Source organism: Ictalurus furcatus, chromosome 6 (genome assembly GCF_023375685.1).
Source record: "Ictalurus furcatus strain D&B chromosome 6, Billie_1.0, whole genome shotgun sequence".
Taxonomy (NCBI): Eukaryota; Metazoa; Chordata; class Actinopteri; order Siluriformes; family Ictaluridae; genus Ictalurus; species Ictalurus furcatus.
The window spans coordinates 20,320,334-20,343,492 of NC_071260.1; the positions used below are offsets into that span (position 1 = coordinate 20,320,334).

Genomic DNA, 23,159 nt, shown 5'->3' on the forward strand with positions numbered 1-23,159 from the left:
AGAGGTCCTGCAAAGAAGAATGGGAGAAACTGCCCAAAAATAGGTGTGCCAAGCTTGTAGCATGATACTACAAAAGACTTGAGGCTGTAATTGGTGCCAAAGGTGCTTCAACAAAGTATTGAGCAAAGGCTGTGAATACTTGTATACATGTGCTTTTTTGTTTTTTATTTTCAATAAATTTGCAAAGATTTCAAACAAACTTCTTTCACATTGTCATTACGGTGTATTGTTTGTAGAATTTTGAGGAAAATAATTAATTTAATCCATTTTGGAATAAGGCTGTAACATAACAAAATGTGGAAAAAGTGAAGCGCTGTGAATACTTTCCGGATGCACTGTATCTTCATGGAAAACAAGAGTAGCTTGAGATCTGAACAAAATGAATTGCTCTAAACTCCATTACACTAAATATTTTTTCATACATCAGCAGCCATCACACATTTCTTGTTGTGCAGCCTCCACTGCAATAATCTATGCACATATACTCATTACAGTGCTCTTTATCTGGCAGGTAATGGTTATGAATATGAGTGGGATAAAACATATTAAAATTCAACACAGGTCGCTAAGGAACCGAGATAGATAAGAAAAAGTTGGCATGACATGATTTTTAAAAAATCTTTTTGAACAAAATCAGTACACAGTTGATCAATATACAAAACATTTATTTCTTTTTATAGGAAGTGCTTCAAAACCTATTTAATCTCACATCTGAGTCTGACACAGAAATACAAGGAGAAAAGGAAATCATTTAAAAAAGCAGACCGGAACATCAGTGACAAGTGAAGAAATGTGATTCAAATGAGATCCAGTTTTTTCTGAGACGTTTTATGCCATTTAAGGTATGGTGTTCAAAACAAAATGGTAGGAGGTGGCATGTTGTTGTCAAATGTGTGTATCCATGTTATAGCTGAACACTCATCTAACCCCTGCTACAGCAACCTACCCCTGACCCCCCCCACCGGGTGTATTCATGCCTGGGCCAGTCTTTCGAGCACTCTACGATACTCTGCCAGAACATCCTGGTAGCTTTTCTCCAGTTCTTCATGCTGTAGCTTTGTGTCCATCTGACTGCTGTGGGATGCCAGTTCCTCTGGACTCAAACACTTGTGCATCTTAGTCAGCTCACGCTGGTTCTTCTACGCAGTAAACAAATGACAGTACAGCCTCGTATTAGATGTTGCAAACACCAATAATTTACTGCAATTTATTTGGCTTATACATGTAACTAAACATTAATTTTAATTAAATAACTCAACAGACCAAACAATGTCATCCATGACTTCCTGTTTCATTTGGGTATAAAGTCTCCAAATCTACAATTAGACACCACCTCTATGCGAACTAACTATTTGGAAGACGCACCAGAACAAAGCCTTTTATTCCATCTAGCCACAAACGTAAGCACCTGAAATTCTCTTGACGCTGCTGGAACTTTGACTGGAACCGGATTCTATGATCATACTAAAATTGTCTTTCAGTAACAAACAATTAAGGAGAGTTGGGTGTAAAAGCATGTATTCAATATTTAAGTATGGTTGAAGGTTGGTGAAGATGTTGGGTTGTTTTTCCCTATAAAGGGACTGGGAACATCATGGAACTCATGAAGTACCAGAAAATTATAAATGAAAATCAGGTTGCCTCTGCCAAGAAGCTACAACTGGGCTGTGGTTGGATGTTCTGGCAGAAACAATTACCCAAAATGCATACAAAAATGGTTCAGTGACAACAGAATCAAGTTGTCAACAGGGTCTCACATTTCTTGCTCTTTATTCTCCAATCTCATCAAGCACTGTCGGAGAAAATTCACTGATGTTATGTTGGCAAAAACATGTTGCACAAAGTACTAAATGCAGATACCAATAATTGTCAAACATGGTTTTGTTTATTTCTATAAGAGGTTCTACTGTCCTAGAATAAATGTACTTCAATTAAAAGTTAGCCTTCATTCATATTTTCAATGTCAGATTAAACTAAACAGAACTAAATCTCTACGAAGGGTGCCAATAGTACATGGTCAAATATTCCCAAATTAAATGATCAGTTTAACAATTACAATCAGTTAAACACTTCTCAAATGGAGGGAGAGAAAATGAGAGGATGTCATTTCAAATATCCCACAGACCCATAATGATTGAAGCACACAAAAAAAGAAGAATGCATGTAAGAATGTACTTTCTCTTTTGAATGCACACATTCCCCATACTGCCCCCCCCCCCGCCCGTTGTAGCACACGCACACGCATATACATATACTATACATACCATTCCCACCTGTGTGCAAAAACATACACCCTAACAGTCCCCTTCTCCCCCCTGAGGGAAGCTGAGCAAGAGTGTGTGAGAGAGAGGGAGAGTGAACAGGGGACCAGGAGAGAGAGCATCTGGCCTCCAGATCCCTCCATTCTCTCCTACTAAGGAATTCCAATTTCCTTTTCAATCTCATTTTTTTCACTCTCGTCTATGTCCCATTTTTTTTCTTCTGTCAGGAGGCTCGATCCTGCTTAACATCATAGTTAGAGGTTAGGGAGCCATGATCCAGCAGTCCCCACTGATCCTATATTTCTGGTAAATGTTTAACTCGGAGCACAGTCTGCAGACAAAGCTGACAACAATTCTCTACTGCTGTTCACAGTAGTTATACAACTGCTAGCTGAATAGATCAGATCTAGAGTAAACCTCTCTGGTACGACTGAGTAAAGCATTTACACTAATAATATGCTTTTGTATTTAGATCCACTTTCTGTAGAATCTTGTTTGTAGAACCAAATTCTCAGTATAGCAAACGTTGACCATTTAAATCAGTGTTCCTGGAGATTTAGCTTCCTGAAAACTTTAGCTTCAGCCATAATTTGAATGAACAGATGACAGACGGACTTTTCAACATAATAAAAAAGATAAACAAGCAAAATAAAGTTGGAGTGCAAAGCCATCATATAAAACTCCTGCTAGTAGAACATGCATAATCTGTCACAAACACTACATGACTTTTTGTTGATGTTCTACAGGAGGACGAGGATTATTGCTACATAGCCATTTCCTCCCTGGAAATTCATATGTTAGTTCCTTTCCCTTATTCTTTATTAATGCCCTAAACTATGTGACTAGGTTGCCATACACAATTACATTACAGTAGCTACCAATTAGGGTTACAAGCAACTAAAACATGGGATTGTGCAGCACACTCGTTCAGTAGGCTACCTATCATTTGTCCACTCCTGCACTTCTTTCTGTTATGTGACACAAATTTTAAGGGATGTTTTAATACAGCAAATGTATTTCCATCTCTTTTTAAAGAGACTTCAAAATGGTACTGCATACAACTGACCATGTCCAAAATGCTTTATGTTATTTATTTATTTACACAAATGTTTACAGTTGAAGAGATGAGAGCAATCAGACAGATGCAAGAGAACTTCGGTATACCAAGCAGAGACCTATACTACTGACGGATGCAAGCAGTTGACTGAACTACACCGTTTTCACCTTCTGTGGATTATGTGATGCAAATACATTATCTAGTTTTGCTTCTAAAACTGACCCTAGAATTAGAAATGTTTATCTTACAAGAATCATGGCACCAAAGCCAATTTCACACCTTTTAGAATAAAATCTGAAATGAATTTTGAAGAATAGAATGAAAGAAAATTGATATTTAGCGACTAATCACCGCTGTTAACAGACTGTTAAATTAGAACTCCACCTGGGGTATAAAATTATCAATGCTTGTGAAAATACTGACCATGTATCATAATTAAATGTTGGAAAGGTTACACATAGTAGGCTCATTAGAATTTAACAAGCACTGCTGCAATTCTGAAATTGCTCCACAAAGAGTGAGAAGGCGGGCGAGCAAGTAAGCTCAGTCATGAATAAAGGATTGTGTGTATGTGTCTGTGTGTGTCTGAGAGAGAGAGCGGGGACAAATGATTTTGAACATTGATGTGTACTAGGCCTGGGTGACATGACAATATAATTTTCATATCATGATAAATCATGTCACAATACACTTTTCTGAGATATTGTGATATCATTAGTAACTTTTTAATTTAGTTTATCTATGACATAATCCAACTGGACACAGCTTAAGATTACAAAATGTTTTGTTTTTTATAGTTTTATTTTAAATAATTTAATTTTGTAGACATTAAATATAAAAATCCTTAAACTATACAGGTTTTGTTTAAAAAAACAAAACAACACTACTGTTAGAAAACCTATATACATATGTTAGCAAACCATGATACAGATTGTGTATCAGAGAAATGTCTTCAATATCACAATATTATATTTTCATGATACACTCCTTGTTTTCCTTCAATGAGATACAAATCCTTAATCATGGCTGTAAAGAGGTCCCGTAAAAATCGTCTCAGAGTAAAATTTAAGGGGCAAAATTCCTAGAAATCAGAAAATGTATTCCTATACTTAGGCCTAATATAGCAGCAATACCCAAAATTTCTTTACGCTTAAAAATACTCTTAAATGTGTGAATGTTTAGAAGTGCTTCAGAGTTAAGTCTATTAAGGAAATAACAATAAAAAGAAGAAAACGTGGCAGCACTGAGACATGAAAATCATGCACCCACGATTGTTTAAATGGCATTATACAAATTCTTACCATGACCGTAGCTTATCAAATGCTGGTTTTATTTGGACTTCACACAAACGTATTCAAATTATGAAGCATGAATGTCCTCCTCTTATTATTATTAAGATCATTTAACACTGGTAAATTCTTGTGCATTTCTGGTGGCTCATACTATGGGATGTGGTTGACTAATTTATGGTGATGTCTTTGTACTTTATGCTTAAGGTTTATTCCTATGAATAAGCCCCATTCCGAGCTAAGAGTTGCTCTGAGAATTTATAGAACACATATAGAGCAAATGTTCAGCTGAACTGAAAATTCATTTTAAATCATGGCTCCTTTCCTTGGACTTTTTCTGAGCTTTATTTACTTTGGCTTTATATATGATTTAAGTTTGATGTTAGGGAATTTCTTCAGTGTGGGATCAATCAAGTTCTCTTATCTTATCTTACGAAAGTCTAAGTGAGTAAAAACTTCCATGACAACAGTGTGCATGCATTGTGTAAATCAGGCAGCTGCCAAAGATCAGGTAGTCAGTCTCCATCATCTTTGGCTTAAGAATCCCTCAACACTCCAGTAGGCTATTTATTCCCTTTTATTTAATAGCTGTGAAAGTCAAGATACAGATCTTTATTTAGTCATAAATTCTTTCTTTTTTTTGGATTTTCTATTAAATTCATGTTAATAAAAGGGATAAATGTTTCTGATGCATCACAGAAAATCAGGTAGAGACACCTACCCTGTAAGGCCCAAAAAGTCTTTTCTTCACCTCTAGCCGAAACTCTCTGGCCTTTTCCTCGTTGCTCATGTCCGTGTTCCTGAGACGTAGAATCTCGTACACCCGCCTGGCATGCTTCTGCACACAAAATGGCAAAATGCTTCATAAAATCATGGTGAAAAGTAGTCGTCGTCTCATTCCCATTTGTAGGGAAAAATAAAAATATCACAGGGACATAAAGCTGTTAATTTCAAACAAAACAAAAGGACAGTAACGTTGCCTTGTTTGGAAAACATAGTTCTAAGATTTACACAGACCCAGTTTAGACCTGGTATTAACATTCATCTTGAGGAATCGGATCAAAAGTGGACAACGGTAAATACAAATGTAATTGGGGTCATATGCCTATTGTAGGCATACAGTAATACATTCATTTCAAAGGTAGTCAGGGCACAAACACACTTAGGCTACGTCCACATCTGGATTAATTCGAATACATTTGAAAAAGCACCCTTTTCTCTACCTTTTGGGACGGCGTTTTTGTCCAGCAAAAATGGAGCTTTTCGAAAACACTCTTCGCAGTGGATAAATGTGAAAATGTGGACTGAGAAAACGGAGATATTAAAAAACAATGCAGCAACAATGCCACCTCTTTGTCTGTGCATTTAAAAAACTTGATGCTTTTCCTTGACATTGTTGCATCAATTCAAAGTGACGGAAAGTAAGTAAACGCCTGAAGGAAAATACAGGCCAAAGCTTTTAACGTTTTTACGCATGCGCAGTAAAAAGATGTAAGCGCTTTCAGATGTTTCAATGTGGACAAGAAATTTTTGGAAAACGCTTGAAAACGCCAGTGTAAACGCAGTGCAGATCTATCCGGATTAATGTGGACGTAGCTTTAGCCTATCAGATTCTTATAGTGACACATGAGGACATGTAAGGTGCCTTCCACTGTAATAATGGAGAATCACGCATGAGCAGTAGCTGAAACAATCAAAACAATTACAGTTATGTGAAAAAATAAGTACACCCCATGGAAATTTTTTGTTTTTTTTGACATTTGAAATAGTGCCTCTTAATAAAGTTGACATACCTGAACAAAACCACAAAGAAAATTGTATTGTTCGATCATTTATTCAGCAAAAAAATATATATAAAAAAGTGATATTCTTCTTTGGAAAACTAAGTACACCCTTGGAATTAGAAGGTAGTGTTGCCCCCTTTAGCAGAAATAACCACTGTAGGCATTTTGCATAATTGTCCACCAGGCTTACTGGAATTTTTGACCACTCTTTCATGTAATATTTTCAGTTGCAAGATGTTTGAGGGTTTTCTTGCATGTTCTGCCCAGTTCAAATCCCCCCACAACATTTCAATGGGATTCAAATCCAGACTTTGACTAGGCCATTCTGTAACCCTTCAAGTCTTCTTTTTGAGACATTCCTTGGTGGATTTGCTAGTGTGCTCAGGATCATTATCAGGGTTCGTACAGATTCATCATAATGAAATTCCAGGACTTTTAAAGCACAAACTTTTTGTTTTCAAGGACTATACAAGAGGTGTCCAGCCATCCATTCAATTTCTGTACTGCTTATCCTACACAGGGTCATGGGGAGCCTGGAGCCTATCGAAGGGGACTCAGTGCACAAGTCGGGGGACATCCTGTATAGGGTGCCAACTCATCGCAGGGCACAATCACACACACATTCACACACCCATCCATACACTACAGCCTACAACGCATGTCTCTGGACTGGGGGAGGAAACTGGAGTACCCAGAGAAAACCCCCAAAGCACGGGGAGACCAGGCAAACTCTGCACACACAGGCCAGAGGCAGAAATCAAATCGCCAACCCTGGAGGTGTGAGGCGAACGTGATAACCACTAAGCCACCGTGCCCCCCACAAGAGATGTCATTCAAACATATTCTTTATTTGTTTTTCTTTGTAAATTTCAAAACAATTAATAATAATAATAATAATAATACACAACCAAATTTTATATGGCACCTTTTCCAGCCATGCTGGACTAAATTTGCATTTCCCAGGCATTGCTTTGTCTTCACCATAACGTACACTCTGGATGAGTGACAGGAGCACTGTTGCCAAAAAGTTTCAATGGAAAGTCGCTAAAAGTTGCTAGATGTCATGCGCCAATTAGCATATTCATTATGTATTCATTCACTACTCTGTACTCACATACTATATTTTAATATAGCTGAATTCCCAATAAAGTTGTTCTCATTTACATATTTTTCTGCTGTCAGACAACGGAACGAGTATGAAAACAGTGACTGAAACGCAGCCCATTTAGACTCCATGTTAACCAGCAGTCACGTCCAAGCTACTGCTCTGCACTGCTAAAATCCTGATTTTATAACCACGACGTCGTCTGACAAAATCACCAGACACATAAATTAAAGACAACGGCCGTGCTGTGATTTCAGGTATATTTACAGGTAAAACAATCACTCAGAGAATGAATGTACTGCTCCTCTCTGCCCCTCACTGAACAGAGCAGACGGAGAGAGAGAGGAGTACCTGCAGCGGGAAAGCAGGACCTCACACTCACGGGGCAGTACTGGCCAGTCTCTTTAATGGGAAATTGCCAAGGTTTGGCCAAAAAGTCGATAGAGTTGTCGCAAGGTGATTTTTTGAAAGAAAGAAAAGAAAAACACAACAAAAAAGTTGCTGTCTCTGTCACAATGAGTGAGTGAATAGCGGGAGGAGGAGGAGGGGGAGGGGCCACAGCAGGGAGTCATATTTTGAGTCAAAGGATATATTTGTGTTCTATCAAAAATGAAGACTAAAGTTTTTAGTGATTTCGTATATATTGACTTTTTTTTTTTTTTTTTTTTTTTATAATTTCAAGCACTTTTTAAGCACCACTAGATTAAAAATATGCCTATTTTCAAGCTTTTCCAGTACTTAAATTTCAAAAAGCCAAATTCAAGCACCTTGTACGAACCCTGCATGATCCTGTTGAAAGATTCACTTTCATATCAACTTCAACTTTTGGACAGATGGCCTCACATAATCTTCAAGCACTCTTTGATTTGATGCAGAATTCATAGTTGAATCAATGTATGCAAGCTGTCCAGTCCCTGAGGCAGCAAAGCAACACCAAACTGTAACATTTCCACCACTGTGCTTCTCCTGAAAAGCTGTCTTTTGTCTACGGTAAACATGTTTGCTGTTACTGTGGCCAAACAACTCTGTCTTTGATTCGTCTGTCCAGAGCACATTATTCCAAAAGGCCTGGTCTTTGCCTATATGCTCAATTTGTGCAATCTCTTTCTGATTGTAGAAGTATGCACTTTGACACCAACAGTTACTATTAGATCATGTGATGAAATTTTGGGGTCCTTGGAGACTTCTTTTTGCATCAGATGGTCTGATTGGCAATTGGCAGATGGTCAGATTGGCAGTTGTTTGAAATCTGCAGCGTGTAGATGATTTTCCTTACAGTGGAATGATGTATTTCAAATAATTTGGAGATCTTTTTAAATCCCTTGCCAGACTCCTAGGCATCCACAACCTTTCTCTGAAGGCCTTACAGAACTCTTCAGATCTTGGCATGATGACACCACACACCTCAATAACAAAGGGAACACCAGACACTAGATATGAGAGGGGTATAAATAAGACAGGTTTCACCTGCACTCACTAAGCAGGTTCTAATCACTGGCAACTAAACTTGAACACCTGATTAATGTTATGGATTTGAAGGTGTGATAAATGTAGGGGTGTACTTACTTTTTTGTTTTGTGTGTGTATGTGACTTTTTTCCCCCCCAGTTAATTTAAATTGGGAAAATTACTACAAAATGTCAATTTTGTGTCATTTGATTGAGTGTATCAACTTTATTAATAAGCACTGTTTCAAAGAGGATCAAATATTTGCTTGTCCAAATATGTTAAAAATTGTTTTTTTTAATTTCCATGGGGTGTACTTATTTTGTATACACATGACTATGAATTTCCCCATGTTATTTGTGTCAAAGATTATTTACCAAATTTTAATAACCATTTCAATTCTTTGTTTGAAGTTATACTGTCAATCCTTTTCTGGTATATGGGAGTGTCTCGCCATTCAAGTAGACGGAAACCTGGTCACGTATGACTGAAAATAATTGAACCCGGGAGCACTGCCAAAATGGCTGCAGTGTGGACAGATTTTACTAGAAGGACTTTGTCATGGCACAGGCACCAGACTGTGATAATCACTCACAAACAACATGGCCAGAAAGGAAATAAAAGATAGTATATCCATTTTTCCCCTCACACTGACTGTGTGAGCTAGCGTTTGGCAGAATTGACACGAATGTTTCCCCATATTTTCCTGTAAACCCTGTCTGACTGGTCTCGCCTCCGTTCACTGAAGATATAAAATTTTAACACCACCGTCTTCTTTTACTGACATTCAGTTACGTAGTGACGAACCACTCCAAGTGGAGAATTATTTGGGGCTAAAGAAAAAATCTTCTAGGCTACAGCCCCGAATGCCCAGGAAAGGTTACACCCCCGGCAGCCACACAAAACGTGATGTATTTTAAAAATGCATTCTACTTGATATTGTTTTCTTAACAATATATTAGTAATGCAAGCAACGTAATTTTATTGACATCAGTAACTGTAATCAAATAAATTTAAAATGCAATGCATTACATTACTGTGTTATCAGAAAAAGTAGGCTTAATTAGAATACACTTATTACAGAATATTAGTTATACCCAACTCTGGTGGGATGTAATTGGCGCAGTTAAATAGCGGCCTAAGTGCAGACAGAAAGAAGTCATACAGGGAGCACACTGAGGTGAACTCCCACCCATTCACTAATGGCCAGCTTCCAGTGGGGTGTGTGGATGTGGGTGTAGTGAAAGGTCATTTAAGGTCAAATACTTTCATGTGGCTCCAAACTGAGATGGAGAGTTAATTATATATTATTCAATCATCATAACTCACATTTGTCACTTTTGAAGAAAAAAATACTGTTGCAATCAAAATTATTTAACCCCCATTGCAAATCAGGTTTATTGTCAAAATTTACAGACTTTCAGCTGTTTGCAATGAACAAATCAAACAAAAGCTATTGAAATAGTTCAACACAACAAATGCTTCAAGTAGTTTCCCCAAATTCAACTGAAAATGCAACTCAGAATGACTTTTCCAGTCTCTAAATTATTCAACCCCTTCATGGCAAGCATCTTTAGTACTTCGTAGAGCACACTTTTGCTATTATGACCTGCTGCAAACGAGATGCATAGCCAGACACCAGCTTCTGTCAGTGTTCCTGAGGAATCTTATCCCATTCCTCATGAGCAATGGCCTCCAGGTCAGTAATATTGTTGGGTTTGCGTGCTGAAACCGACTTCTTCAATTCCTACCAGAGATTTTCTATGGGGCTCAAGTCAGGTGACTGTGATGGCCCTGTAGAATATTCCACGACGACTTCTGCAACCAAGCCTTGGTAGAATTTGTGGTGTGCTTGGGATCATTGTCCTGTTGGAAGGTCCAATGATACCCAAGCTTCAGCTTCTTCACAGAGGGCATGACGTTTTCTCCTAGGATTTCCTGTTACTTCAATGAATCCATCTTCCCTTCCACATGCTGCAGGTTTCCAGTGCCAGAGGATGCAAGCAGCCCCAGAGCATCACAGATCCTCCATCATGCTTGACTGTGGACAGAGTGTTCTTTCTTCATTCTTCTTCCTCCAAAGATACTGCTGATCCATTATGCCAAAAAGTTCCAGTTTTGTGTCATCGCTCCACAGAACAAAATCCCAAAACTTCTGTGGCTTATTTATATGATTTTGAGCTGACTTTTCTTGTGCTTTTGGGTCAGTAGTGGTGCACGTCTTGGAGTTCTGGCATGGAAACCTTCTGCGTTTAGTACACGCCTTACTGTGCTCACTGAAACTTCAGTGCCCGTTACCTCCAAGTCTTGCTGCAGGTCTTTTGCAGTCACTCGAGGGTTTTTCACAACCTGCCTTCTCAAAAATCTGATTGCAGCTGTTGACAGCTTCATCTTTCTGCCATGTACAGGTATTTCATTATTTTCTACCCCTAGCCAGTTCAGGTATTTCATGTGTTCCAGCTCAAGCACACCTGGTGCAACTAATGAAGGCCTTGATTCGTTACATCAGGTGTGCTTGAGACAACTGTTTTGCATATTTGTGCTGCTGTGAGGGATTCTATTCAGGAGGTTGAATTATCTTGAAACTGGAGAAGTCATTATAAGTTACATTTTCAGTTGAATTTGGGGAAACCATTCATTGTGTTGAACCATTTCAATTGCTTTTGTTTTATTTGTTCATTGCAAACAGCTGAAAGTCTATAAATAAACTTGATTTGCAATGGGGGTTGAATCATTTTGATTGCAACTGCATATAAAGAATATAACAACTACAGATTGAGTACCGAATTTGAAGGCGCAGCTGCTTTTTCACTTAAACTTGAAGTATCATGTGTTGTATTAAGTATGTAGCTCATACCTTGTTGATTTTGAGCTTCTCTCGTGCTTCAGTAGCCATTTCTTCACTAAAGCCCAGAGGCAATTTTTCAGTGGAGAAAGAAGGCAGATCCATACACAGCTTCACCAGCACAAAGTCCCTCAACTTCACGTAATTGTCAGATGGGTCTTCCGCTAGGAAACACACACAAAAGGTACAACTTAAAGCAACTAAACAAACGAACTCCTATAATCTGGCAGCAACAAGTGTCCATTTATTCTAGTACGATGAAGTGTTAATGTTTTTGTTGTTAATGATGTTAATGTTAATGTTTTAGCTTGTTTTCACTATACGCATCTTTTTTACTTTTGGGCTTAAAATGAAAAATAATAAATCCAATATATACTTTATATGTAAATACTCTTAAACCAATGCTGTGCTTCAATCTTGTTCTCATGATTTTGTTAAAAATTCAATGTGTTGGAATACAGAGCCAAAACAACAAAAAATGGCAATGCTGTAGTGTGGGTGTCCCATATAGATTAAATGATAGCGAGAACCAGAGAGGCTATGGACTGCTGGTAAGACACAACTTTCACTTTCTAACATGTGGCATAACATTAACAGTAGATAGAGACAGAGAGAAACAGTACAAAAAGGAAAAAGAGCACAAAAATAGAACAAAAAGAACAAACAAAGGCTGTACAAATGGTGGCTGCAGGTCTGCCGTAGTAGAGTGGAGCTGCGTATTCAGTTTGAATGAAAGCTAATCTCTCTCTCCCCACACAGCTCAATAATTATGCCATTGTGTGAGAGAGCCTGAGCAGCAGCATGTGGCCAGCACATTTCAGCTGCAAACTGCCTGCAATTTACATACATCCCTCCCACCTTGCCACACGTTGGACCAGAGAGCTCCATACACAGCCGTGGCAGAGAGGTATTTAAATTCAGCCAGCAGCTACCCTTGATAAGAAGGCTCTGTTCATTCCTCTCTCACATACTTAAAGAAAGTTTCAAGAAACTACCTAAAAAGTACTTTATTCCATTTTCAAAAGGAAAAAAGAAAAATGTGACATGCATTCTGCAATCATACCTGGGTATGGCTCATCTGAGTACCTGTTATAGAAGCAAGACGTGCAAACCAGTGACACAATCCAGCGACCAGTGTGCAGTATGAATATTAGCCCAAGTATAACCACACTGTACAAATTCTGTTAAACAGTTTTCATCCCAGAATACCCGTGATATCCTGAATGTTAGGTAGGTTGCAGTAGAACCGATGAACCGTCTCTAACAGCTGGGCTCCATGTCCTTCACCCTGAAACGGTGGCAGGATCAGCATCTGACTGAAATAGAAAAAGACAGAAAAGTGAGACAAAAGAACAAGAGGTTCAAACACACAAACACCAAAGACAACCTTTACAGGACCATAAGAATAAGACCTGAGTTCTAAGTGCATCAACATACAGGCCAAAATTTTAAATATTGTTCTTTGCTCATCCCATAGTGCCAGCTAATATACAGCTAATGCCAGCCCTCCCTATATCTCCCAGTCCTATTCAGCTTTCCTTGATACAATGGACATTATGATCATGATGATGACCTGATACAGATATGACAATATGTTTTGTTCAATACACACACTTCATGTCCAGACAGCGTTCTTTTCTCCAGTATAACAACTTGATATAATCTCTACCAAAAGATTATTTTTGTTCATTCACTTGGCCAACATAATGAAATGTTACTATGTTGTGCCAATCAATATATTACACTGATTTTCAAAATGGGCTTTCTGATGGGTGCTGCTGATTTTGCCATCCTTATAATAAGCAAATGGGGATTGGCTTATAGGATATATAAGCCAGCAATTTGGGGCACTCAGGGACAAGAGAGCCAGAGATGTATAATTTTCTTTTCCCTTTTTTCAAAGAATAAAGGAGAGAGAAGGCACGTGCTTCCCTGGTAATTACCTAACACGTGGTCTGGTTTTGTCTGGGTATACGTAGTAATTATACACTGTCATGTAGCCAACCGTAGCGTAGAGAGTCTCCCCGTCCTTATTGTATTTCTCAAATCTGTACAGGGAGAGAGAACACAAAAGGCAACCAGGTCAATCATAGGCACGCTCCCATGCACTGGTTCTTCTAGCACTCTTTCAACTCTTCTCTCTTTCTCTACTTTGACCATCCTTCCCCACCCTCTCTTGCACGCTGCTTGTTTTCTCGCTCTGGCCTCCTGTCAGTGTGAGCATGCTGGAGCAGAGAGCAGAGCAGTTGCAGTCTGTGCACCTGCTGTAGAGAGTGAATGCATTATGCACTTAATTGGTGCACTGCAACTTAGAGAACAGTAGAGCAGAGAGAGGGAGGCATCTAGCCTCTTCAAATCTCTCCAGTCCATTTGCCTATTGTCAGCTTTAATAGGTGCCACACTAAAGAAAACACTAGCGGAGTCTCCTTTTCGACTGCTAGAGATTCCATTCACTGTTTCAAAAGACAACAGCATTCAGTTCAGCCTCTTGCTCTGCCAAAAAATAAGGACAGCAAAGAAAAGAGACAAACAACACAAAAGGAAACTCTTATATGAGATGAACAGTTCACCTCTATACAAGGGGGAAATATAATTAAACAGGCTTGGTAATTGGTTGCAAGCACCACAATGAGTGGTAGTTGCGTCCGCTCAAATGTGTGTGTGTGTGTATACGCACATGCACCTGACTAAGAGAGAAAAGAGCATTTTCCCGACAGTATGATCCTGTTCTGTACTCTTAGTAATCCTGACAACTTTCTTCTCTCCAGTTCCCTTCAGAGTTCTAACTTGACACAAAAGGTTAATGTTTCGAAATGCAGGCTCCCAAATGTTCCGTGTAGCCACAATTGGTCTAAATTCTGACCTTGAACATTATTATTATTTTTTTTTTACTTTTACCCCCCTTAACAGAGATAACAGTCCTATCACATGTAAAGACAACACTCATATCAAGAAACAGTTTAGCAACCCATGTAGGAACACGTATGCTCTACAGGCCTGAGGCACCTAGGTTTATGCTGTCAGTGCAGGAAAGTACGAAGAATCAAAAACAGCTCACAACTCACACAAGGAAGAAATCCCAGTGATCATCGTCTACATCAATAAAGCTGGCTGTCTCGATGAACCACATAAGGAATGTCTGAAGGCGCTCATGGTGTTCTCTGAATCCTGGACATGAGATATCTGCCTTATAAGGCAACAACACAAAGAGATTCAACATCAAGACGGTCATGTGTACGCCCCACGGATTATTCTTATTAAAGCAGTCACAGACAAATATACAGTATTTACAGGAAAGTAAAACTTCTGATTAAACATTAACTACACATTACTGAACCAGTGTGTACTGGTGAACCTGTACAGGAAATTATGCAGCAATAACAAAGATGTACAAGTAATACTGTCACTGAATTAAATTGTTTTAAAGACGTCACTCAGTGGAGGCAGCCACCATCCCCAAAGCTTCTTCTGTCACAGCACCTGGCAGTACCTTGTGTATCAGGTAAGTAAAATCTGCTCCCTCTTCCACATTGTGAACTTTATAGGTGTGCAAGAGGCTGCCAAATGGCTTGAAGTTAGCCTCCTTTTCCAAGAGAGAGATAAAGTCATCTGTGTTGGAGCTAAAGCCTGGAGGAATGATCTCTCTGATCTTCCCTTCCACATCATCAGGCTGAAGGCACACAAAAAACATATCAGAAGGATTAGTACAGGTTAGTCATATTTCTTTCATGTATTTTATACAGTACATGATGGGTTAAAGATAGAATTTATTACCTTAAAAACGGATGTATTTTGCAGCTACATGAATAAAGTGTAATAAATAAACTAGTATAATTCAAAAGGGGCTTACATGTATTCTTAGAATTGCGTACACCAAGTTAAAAGCACACCGATACACAAAACGTTATTCCCAGTGCTCTATGGTCTTTCATGTAACCCTGCTGGAGCAACAACAGAATAAAGCCCTATTGTTCTGTCATTAGGCTATACTTCAGCCTTGATTGACATAGCACACGTGAAACTAAAAAAGAAAGAATACATATTTTTGTCGAACAAAAAAAGAGAACCATTAGGCAATTAGTCCTGTCAGCTGAGTAGGCCTTCAGCCCCCCTCTCGCCAATCCTCTCTGAAAGACCACTTAATTGAATACATTTACTACTTATCTTAAACCATGAATATTTGATGAAGTCCCCCCACAATAATGCATCTCTGCTTCTCACAGGGCAATAAAATTTAATGAATTGATCTCAACCTTAACCAAAAAAAAAAAAAAAAAACACAAAACAAAAAAAACAGGCATCGATAATAGGCTCCTCTCCTCTAAGCCTGGTGAGTGAACTCAATCAAACAAGTTTGCCCCTGCCATTCAGTGGCTCCTGGGCAGACAAAAGACCCCCCTTTGCCCTCTTTGGGATTTTTTTACTCAGCAGAATGCGCAGTGGCTTCAGCTGCGATGTTTGCATTGTATCCATTTCCATGCGGATTGACATGAGAACACTTCGTATTAAGTTGCTAAGCAGGGCCTTTGGCACCATTTAGACGCGTGATAGGCATTAGTTCTGTAGCAGGCCTCTCGCTGCTCCACATTCAAAACAGGGAAATGAAGAAGGACAAGGACAAAATGCGCAACAAAAGGCTAATGCAACACAGCGCTAATTCCTGCTCTTTCAGACATCAGCTAATATCAGCCAGGAAGCAATGCACCTGCGTCTGAGAAACACTTCACTATTGTTACAACTCAACTGCATTTCTGACGAATAAGAGAATCAGGGGATGCACATAAAAGGCAAAGGACAAACAAGTCAGATTGTCCCTGCTCTCTTCTATACAACATTTACAAATTGCAATCTTCAATATAAAGAGTGCATTGTTGGGTCACTATATTAACTAACTGTGCTTCTTCAGAGCTTTTAGTCTATTCGGGAATACATCATCTTTTCAGCTGAAAGCGCAACAAAGGTAAATGCCAGTGTAAGATCTAATTCTTACATAAAAGGTTTCATTTTAATTAAAGAGGATCTTGTTCTGTACCTAAAAAGGGGAAGAGTACCTCAATGTGAGCAGCAATTTACTCTTGTTGAAGAACTGTGTACATATTTACTGAAGAGAATTACTACTAAATGGTCTACACTATATGTGGTGTGGACTGATAAAGTACTTTATCTAACTATTAGTTACACTTATAATGATACCTATATTCTGAGAAGTACAGAATAAACACTGGCAGAGGTGCAATCTGAGAAAAAGTCTACGATATCTAAACATCCAAGCAGCGTTGATTGTGATTTGTCCACCCCTGTATAAACAACTATGGTGTGCCGCACCTTGACACTATAACTATAGCAGATATTACGCAATCTGAAACCTGCTACACTACAAACAACAGCTGAAGTGCAATCTGAATGACGGTGCAACTTGGCCTGGGCTATATGATGATATAATAGCAATATTTTGTTCCAATACTTTTGTAGGTGTGCGCATATTATATTTTATACACACGCACACACGCACATACACAAGGATATCGTGGAAAAGTTCATTCTTTCCCAGTAATTTAATTTAAAAAAAGTGGAACTTTCATATATTCTAGATTCATTACACAAACTGAAATATTTCAAGCCTTTTTTGTTTGTTTTATTCTTGATGATTACGGCTTACAGCTCATGGAAATCAAACATCCAATATCTCAAAATATTAGAATAAAGAATTTATAATACAGAAATGTCGACCTGAGAAGAGCTCTAATCAACTAATTAACTCAAAACACCTGCGAAGGTTTCCTGAGCCTTTAATCTCTCACTCTGGTTCAGTACACACAACCACAATCATGGGGAAGATGAAAGTAAAATTTGCATTTCATTTGGAAATCAAGGTCCCAGAGTCTGGAGGAAGAGCGGACAGGCACAGAATTCAAGTTGCTTGAAGTCCAGTGAGAAGTTTCTACAGTCAGTGATGATTTGGGGTGCCATGTCATCTGCTGGTGTTGGTCCACTGTGTTTTCTCAAGTCCAGAGTCAATGCAGCGTCTACCAGGAGATTTTAGAGCACTTCATGCTTCCATCTGCTGACAAGCTTTATGGAGATGCTGATTTCCTTTTCCAGCAGGATTCTGCACCTGCCCACAGTGCCAAAACTACTAGTAACTGGTTTGTATTACTGTGCTTGATTGGCCAGCCGACTCGCCTGACCTGATCCCCATAGAAAATCTATGAGAGACACCAGACCCAACAATACAGACGAGCTGAAGGCCGCTATCAAAGCAACCTGGGCTTCCAAAACACCTCAGCAGTGCCACAGGCTGATTGCCTCCATGCCACGCCACATTGATGCAGTAATTCATACAAAAGAAGCCGTAACCAAGTACTGAGTGCATAAATTAACATACTTTTCAGAAGGTAGACATTTCTGTATTATAAATTCTTTATTCTAATATTCGGAGATACTGGATTTTTGATTATATGAGCTGTAAGCCATAATCATCAAGACTAAAACAAAAAAGGCTTGAAATATTTTCACACATTATGTGTAATGAATAAATAAAAATCCACACTACCTAAACAAGTGCAGCAAGATGCAGTATGTCACGCTTTATTATTATTTTGGGGATCAGGGAATTATCATCCACCATATACAGAATTACCTTATAACAAGTTTAATAAAAAAGATAGAAGAAGAAGAAAAAAAACTTTTGCCAAGTGTGAAATTCTCTCACATTTTAAAACCTGTTGGGATTTGTGCAATGCACGTTACAACCGTTATAATTTCTGTAGATTTCAATTACCAATGAATCTCAATTATCATAATGGTCAGTGGTTTAAGCCCTACATCCCAACAGCTCTGCATGAATCACAAGTCTGATTTCTACAGAGGAGACCAGGTAATTATCTGCAAGGGAGAAGTCCTATCCAATAACCAACGCTTGCCATAAATACGAAAGAAGGAAAAGGAAAATAATGGTTAGCTTTGGGTTGTACAATTACATCATACTTTCATATCAATACAATATATATGAAGTTTACACAAGACAACAACAGGAAATATTATTAGCCTACCTGAACACAGCCAAACGTCTCAGTGACTTTGGAAGTGTACTTCACTTTGAACAGCGTGCTCAGGTTGCCAGCAGTGTAGTAAAGCTGAATCTGAAGGCCTTTGTATCCAAATGCCACTTCACTGTTGTGAGATTCAGGAACAAATAGTAAGAGAGCATTGACTATATTTGACAAGCCACAGCTCTTCGATCAACAATGATAAACTGAGCGTGCAGAATAACAAACATTAATGGGTCACCATAACACACATATACAGGCAAAAGAAAGTAGTCTACCATTACAGGTAGTGTGCTGAACTGTAGACTACTACACCAAATTCCAACAGGAAATAGCTTCCAAATGAGCCACAAATCGCAGGGTGTCTATAGCATCACTGTTCCCCTGGCTGATCATCCATGTTGAAATATGTTTACAAAGAAGAACTATTCAAAGTAGTTTGTAGAATTCTGAATTACCTTTTTTTTTTTAAATAAAATTTGCAGTGATTTTCTCTCAAACCATCATACGTAATTAAATAAAAGAGTCATGTGAAATAACCAATTATCTAGCTGAAGATGCCCCACAGTGTGTCATAGAAACATACAGGGCTTCAAATTAGGTGACATGAACAACTAACATTCAGGGACTCTCCCACTGCTTGGGGGTTGTATGTGGCTTGAATGTTTATTAGCCTATGAAAAAGCCCTTTCCCTGCATTTTTTTGTAATGAAGCCTTAGAAACATACATAAATTTTTAAAACACTGATCTCAATATTTATAAATCTTGCAGGTACTTACTCATCACCATACAGTTGATGGCTGTACTCAGGGTGGAACGTTGTACTTTCATCATCTACATCCTCTGCGAAACGTACTACAGGAAATAAAGAGAAACATGCATTATTACTAACATTGGTTTAGTATGCTTTGTTCACATGCATATAATGTAAGAAAGGAGACATCAATTCCAGTCTTGAAGGACCAGAGCACAGAAAAGTTTGGTGATTTTCCTGCTATGACATACCAACTAAAGTACTATTTTTTCCAGATATAGGCATGTTAAGTAGTGTTAAATCTGTAGCAATGTTAATGTCTATAGCAATTACGACAAGGGATAAGCGATTTCTCTATAAATCCCAGAGATAGGAGTGTTTACGTGATGTATTCATTGTTGTCGTACTAAAAAAAAATTATGCGTTCAAATTCCACCTCATTTTAATACAAACTGACTTGACTTATTATAAGCACTAGTTTTAGATTGCCTTTCAGCGCAAATTGAGCTCGATCATTAGTAGGTTGCATGTAGGCCAGGAAATCAATAACTTACCTAAAACCTTCACTTCTCTGACAAGTCCTTTTAAATGTCATCTATATTTTACTGTTTTAATGTCATCTATATTTTACTGTCATTTATATTTTACTGAGTTTTACACTCAGACAGTTCTCGTTTGGTTTTTTAGGAGACAACAGAAAAGACACTCCCAAGAGTGTCTTTTAACAGAGCGGAGAAAAGAAAAAAAAAAAAAAAATCACAAAACCTCTTTTCCCAGAATATAATGGAATCTTTACCAACATATTCATTCTTACAGAATAATAATTACCCCACATCCACATGTAAAAAATAATATAGTCTGAATAGGACTTAAGTCTGTTATCACTGGTGAGGTGAATCAGGAGTCTAAGCATGTGTATAAACTGTGCTGGATTCTGAAATGTTCAAAGCATATATGAACATATGAACAACAGGTGTGTGTTATTTACCTAATTTTAAACAAATCGCTTTATTGGTGTCGCATTTGTATTCGGCCAGTTTCTTCTCCATTGCGTTCATATCTGAAGGACAAGCAGAAAGCAAATCAGATGTTTACTTGGTTTTATAAGGGGGTTAAAAAAAAAAAAAAAAAAAAAAAAAAAAAAGACCGTGACCAGTTTGTTGGAGGACATTTGAGAAGGAAGAAGTGAATGTTACTATGCTAGCTGAATCTCCAGAACTATATGTCTTAACATACCTCTAGGTGTGAATGTGTTGCCCTGTGAAGGGGGGGGATTCCCACGTTCTACCACGACCCTGACCAGGATAGAACAATTACTGAAGGAAAGGAAGGCTAGGAAGATGGGTGGGTAGGTAGGTAGATGGATGGGTGGGTAGGTGGGTGGATGGATGGGTGGATAGGTAGGTGGATGGATGGGTGCATGCGGGTGGGTGGGTGCGTGCGTGCAGGTGGATGGATGGGTGTGTGCGGGTGGATGGATGGATGGATGGATGGGTGTGTGCGGGTGGATGGATGGATGGATGGGTGGGTGCGTGCGGGTGGATGGATGGATGGGTGGGTGCGGGTGGATGGATGGATGGGTGGGTGCGTGCGGAAGGATGGATGGGTGGGTGCGTGCGGGTGGATGGATGGATGGGTGGATGGATGGGTGGGTGCGTGCGGATGGATGGGTGGGTGCGTGGGTGGGTGCGTGCGGATGGATGGGTGGGTGCGTGCGGATGGATGGAGGGGTGGGTGCGTGCGGAAGGATGGATGGATGGATGGGTGGGGGGGTGGGTGCGTGCGTGCAGATGGATGGGTGGGTGCGTGCGGATGGATGGATGGATGGATGGGTGGATGGGTGGGTGCGTGCGGATGGATGGATGGGTGGGTGAGTGCGGATGGGTGGGTGCGTGCGGGTGGGTGCGTGCGGATGGATGGATGGGTGGGTGAGTGCGGATGGGTGGGTGCGTGCGGGTGGGTGCGTGCGGATGGGTGGGTTGGTGGGTGGGTGCGTGCGGATTTGCGTGCGTGCGGATGGGTGGGTGCGTGCGTGCGTGCGTGCGGATGGGTGGGTGCGTGCGTGCGGATGGGTGGGTGCGTGCGTGCGGATGGGTGGGTGGGTGTTTTGGGTGCGTGCGTATGGGTGGGTGGGTGGGTGCGGATGGGTGGGTGGGTGCGTGCGTGCGGATGGGTGGGTGGTTTGGGTGCGTGCGTATGGGTGGGTGGGTGCGTGCGTGCGTATGGGTGGGTGGGTGCGTGCGTGCGGATGGGTGGGTGGGTGCGTGCGTGCGGATGGGTGGGTGGGTGCGTGCGTGCGTGCGTGCGGATGGGTGGGTGGGCGGATTGCGTGCGTGCGGGTGGGTGGGTGGGTGCGTGCGGATGGGTGGGTGGGTCGGTGCGTGCGTGCGGATGGGTGCGTGCGTGCGGATGGGTGGGTGGGTGCGTGCGTGCGGATGGGTGGGTGCGGGTGGGTGCGGATGGGTGGATGCGTGGGTGCGTGCGGATGGGTGGATGCGTGGGTGCGTGCGGATGGGTGGGTGCGTGCGGGTGGGTGCGTGCGGATGGGTGCGGGTGGGTGCGTGCGGATGGGTGCGTGCGTGCGGGTGGGTGCGTGCGTGCGTGGGTGCGTGCGTGCGTGCGTGGGTGCGTGCGTGCGTGCGTGCGTGCGGGTGGGTGGGTGCGTGCGGATGGATGGATGGATGGGCACCCAGTGTTAGCTCGCAAAGTAACAGCAGTGTACCCGACTGGTAATGACTATCTAGCAAAGCTAGACCGAGCTGTTATACTTCTTTACCTCATTCAAAACGTCAAAAACAACAGCAGCTACTCTGGCTAGCTATATACGCATGTGTGCTTTAATGCTAACCTTTCACAGTTACCCGGCTAACAACGTGTTACAAACACGGCGTTCAGCCCTCTCTCAGTTCTGTTATCTTTATCCCCCTACACATTACTTATCATTAACATATTCCTCAAAAGCAAGTTCACGAGTATTTACTGCTAGCAGGCCATTACTGAATTATAGTTAGCCAAGTTAGTCAGTCGCATAGCTAGCTGTCAGGTAGCTAACTAGCTAGCTCACTGAAGGCTGTTTACCATGCTAGCCAGTCAACTCGCTAAAGAGCACTGATAGCTACAGCAGTATTTGACAATGCATTCATGTATTGTCTTACATAATATAAAAATACACTTACCCGCCATTTACATGCACGCTTTACCACATAACCCGCGAAATGCAAAAGTACGTCCTGTTTACCCACGTGCTTCCGCTCTCGCACGTGATTGGATATTGCTGCTTTTGACGTACTTCCTGGTCACGTAAAGCAAAGTCTCTGGACGTGTCCCAATAACGGTACAGTTATAAATGAAGCTTTGTCTTTAATTTATTTATTCATTTTCATATGATTCATTTACATGTGATTCATTTTCATGTGATTCATTTACATGTGATTCATTTACGTATGATTCATTTACATGTGATTAATTTTCATGTGATTCGTATTCAAGTGATTCATTTTCATGTGATTCATTTACGTTTGATTCGTTTACATGTGATTGATTTACTAATTTACATTTACATTTACATT

General features: G+C 40.1%; 1 protein-coding gene across 2 annotated transcripts; it reads right to left on the minus strand.

Moving 5' to 3' along the window:
- Positions 1-648: 648 nt before the first annotated feature.
- On the minus strand, positions 649-22,852 carry hat1 (histone acetyltransferase 1). Of its 2 annotated transcripts, none has more exons than XM_053627019.1 (11): positions 22,767-22,852; positions 20,579-20,650; positions 19,616-19,691; positions 18,839-18,959; positions 15,277-15,456; positions 14,852-14,973; positions 13,730-13,834; positions 12,996-13,102; positions 11,799-11,950; positions 5,329-5,445; positions 649-1,139 (listed from the first exon to the last, which is right to left on the minus strand). In XM_053627019.1, the coding sequence occupies exons 1-11, from the start codon at positions 22,771-22,773 to the stop codon at positions 972-974; spliced, it is 1,227 nt and encodes a 408-aa protein (XP_053482994.1). In that variant the 5' UTR covers positions 22,774-22,852; the 3' UTR covers positions 649-971. The 2 variants fall into 2 exon arrangements, with proteins under 2 accessions (XP_053482994.1, XP_053482995.1); XM_053627020.1 differs by lacking the exon at positions 649-1,139 and adding an exon at positions 2,238-5,195.
- Positions 22,853-23,159: the final 307 nt, after the last annotated feature.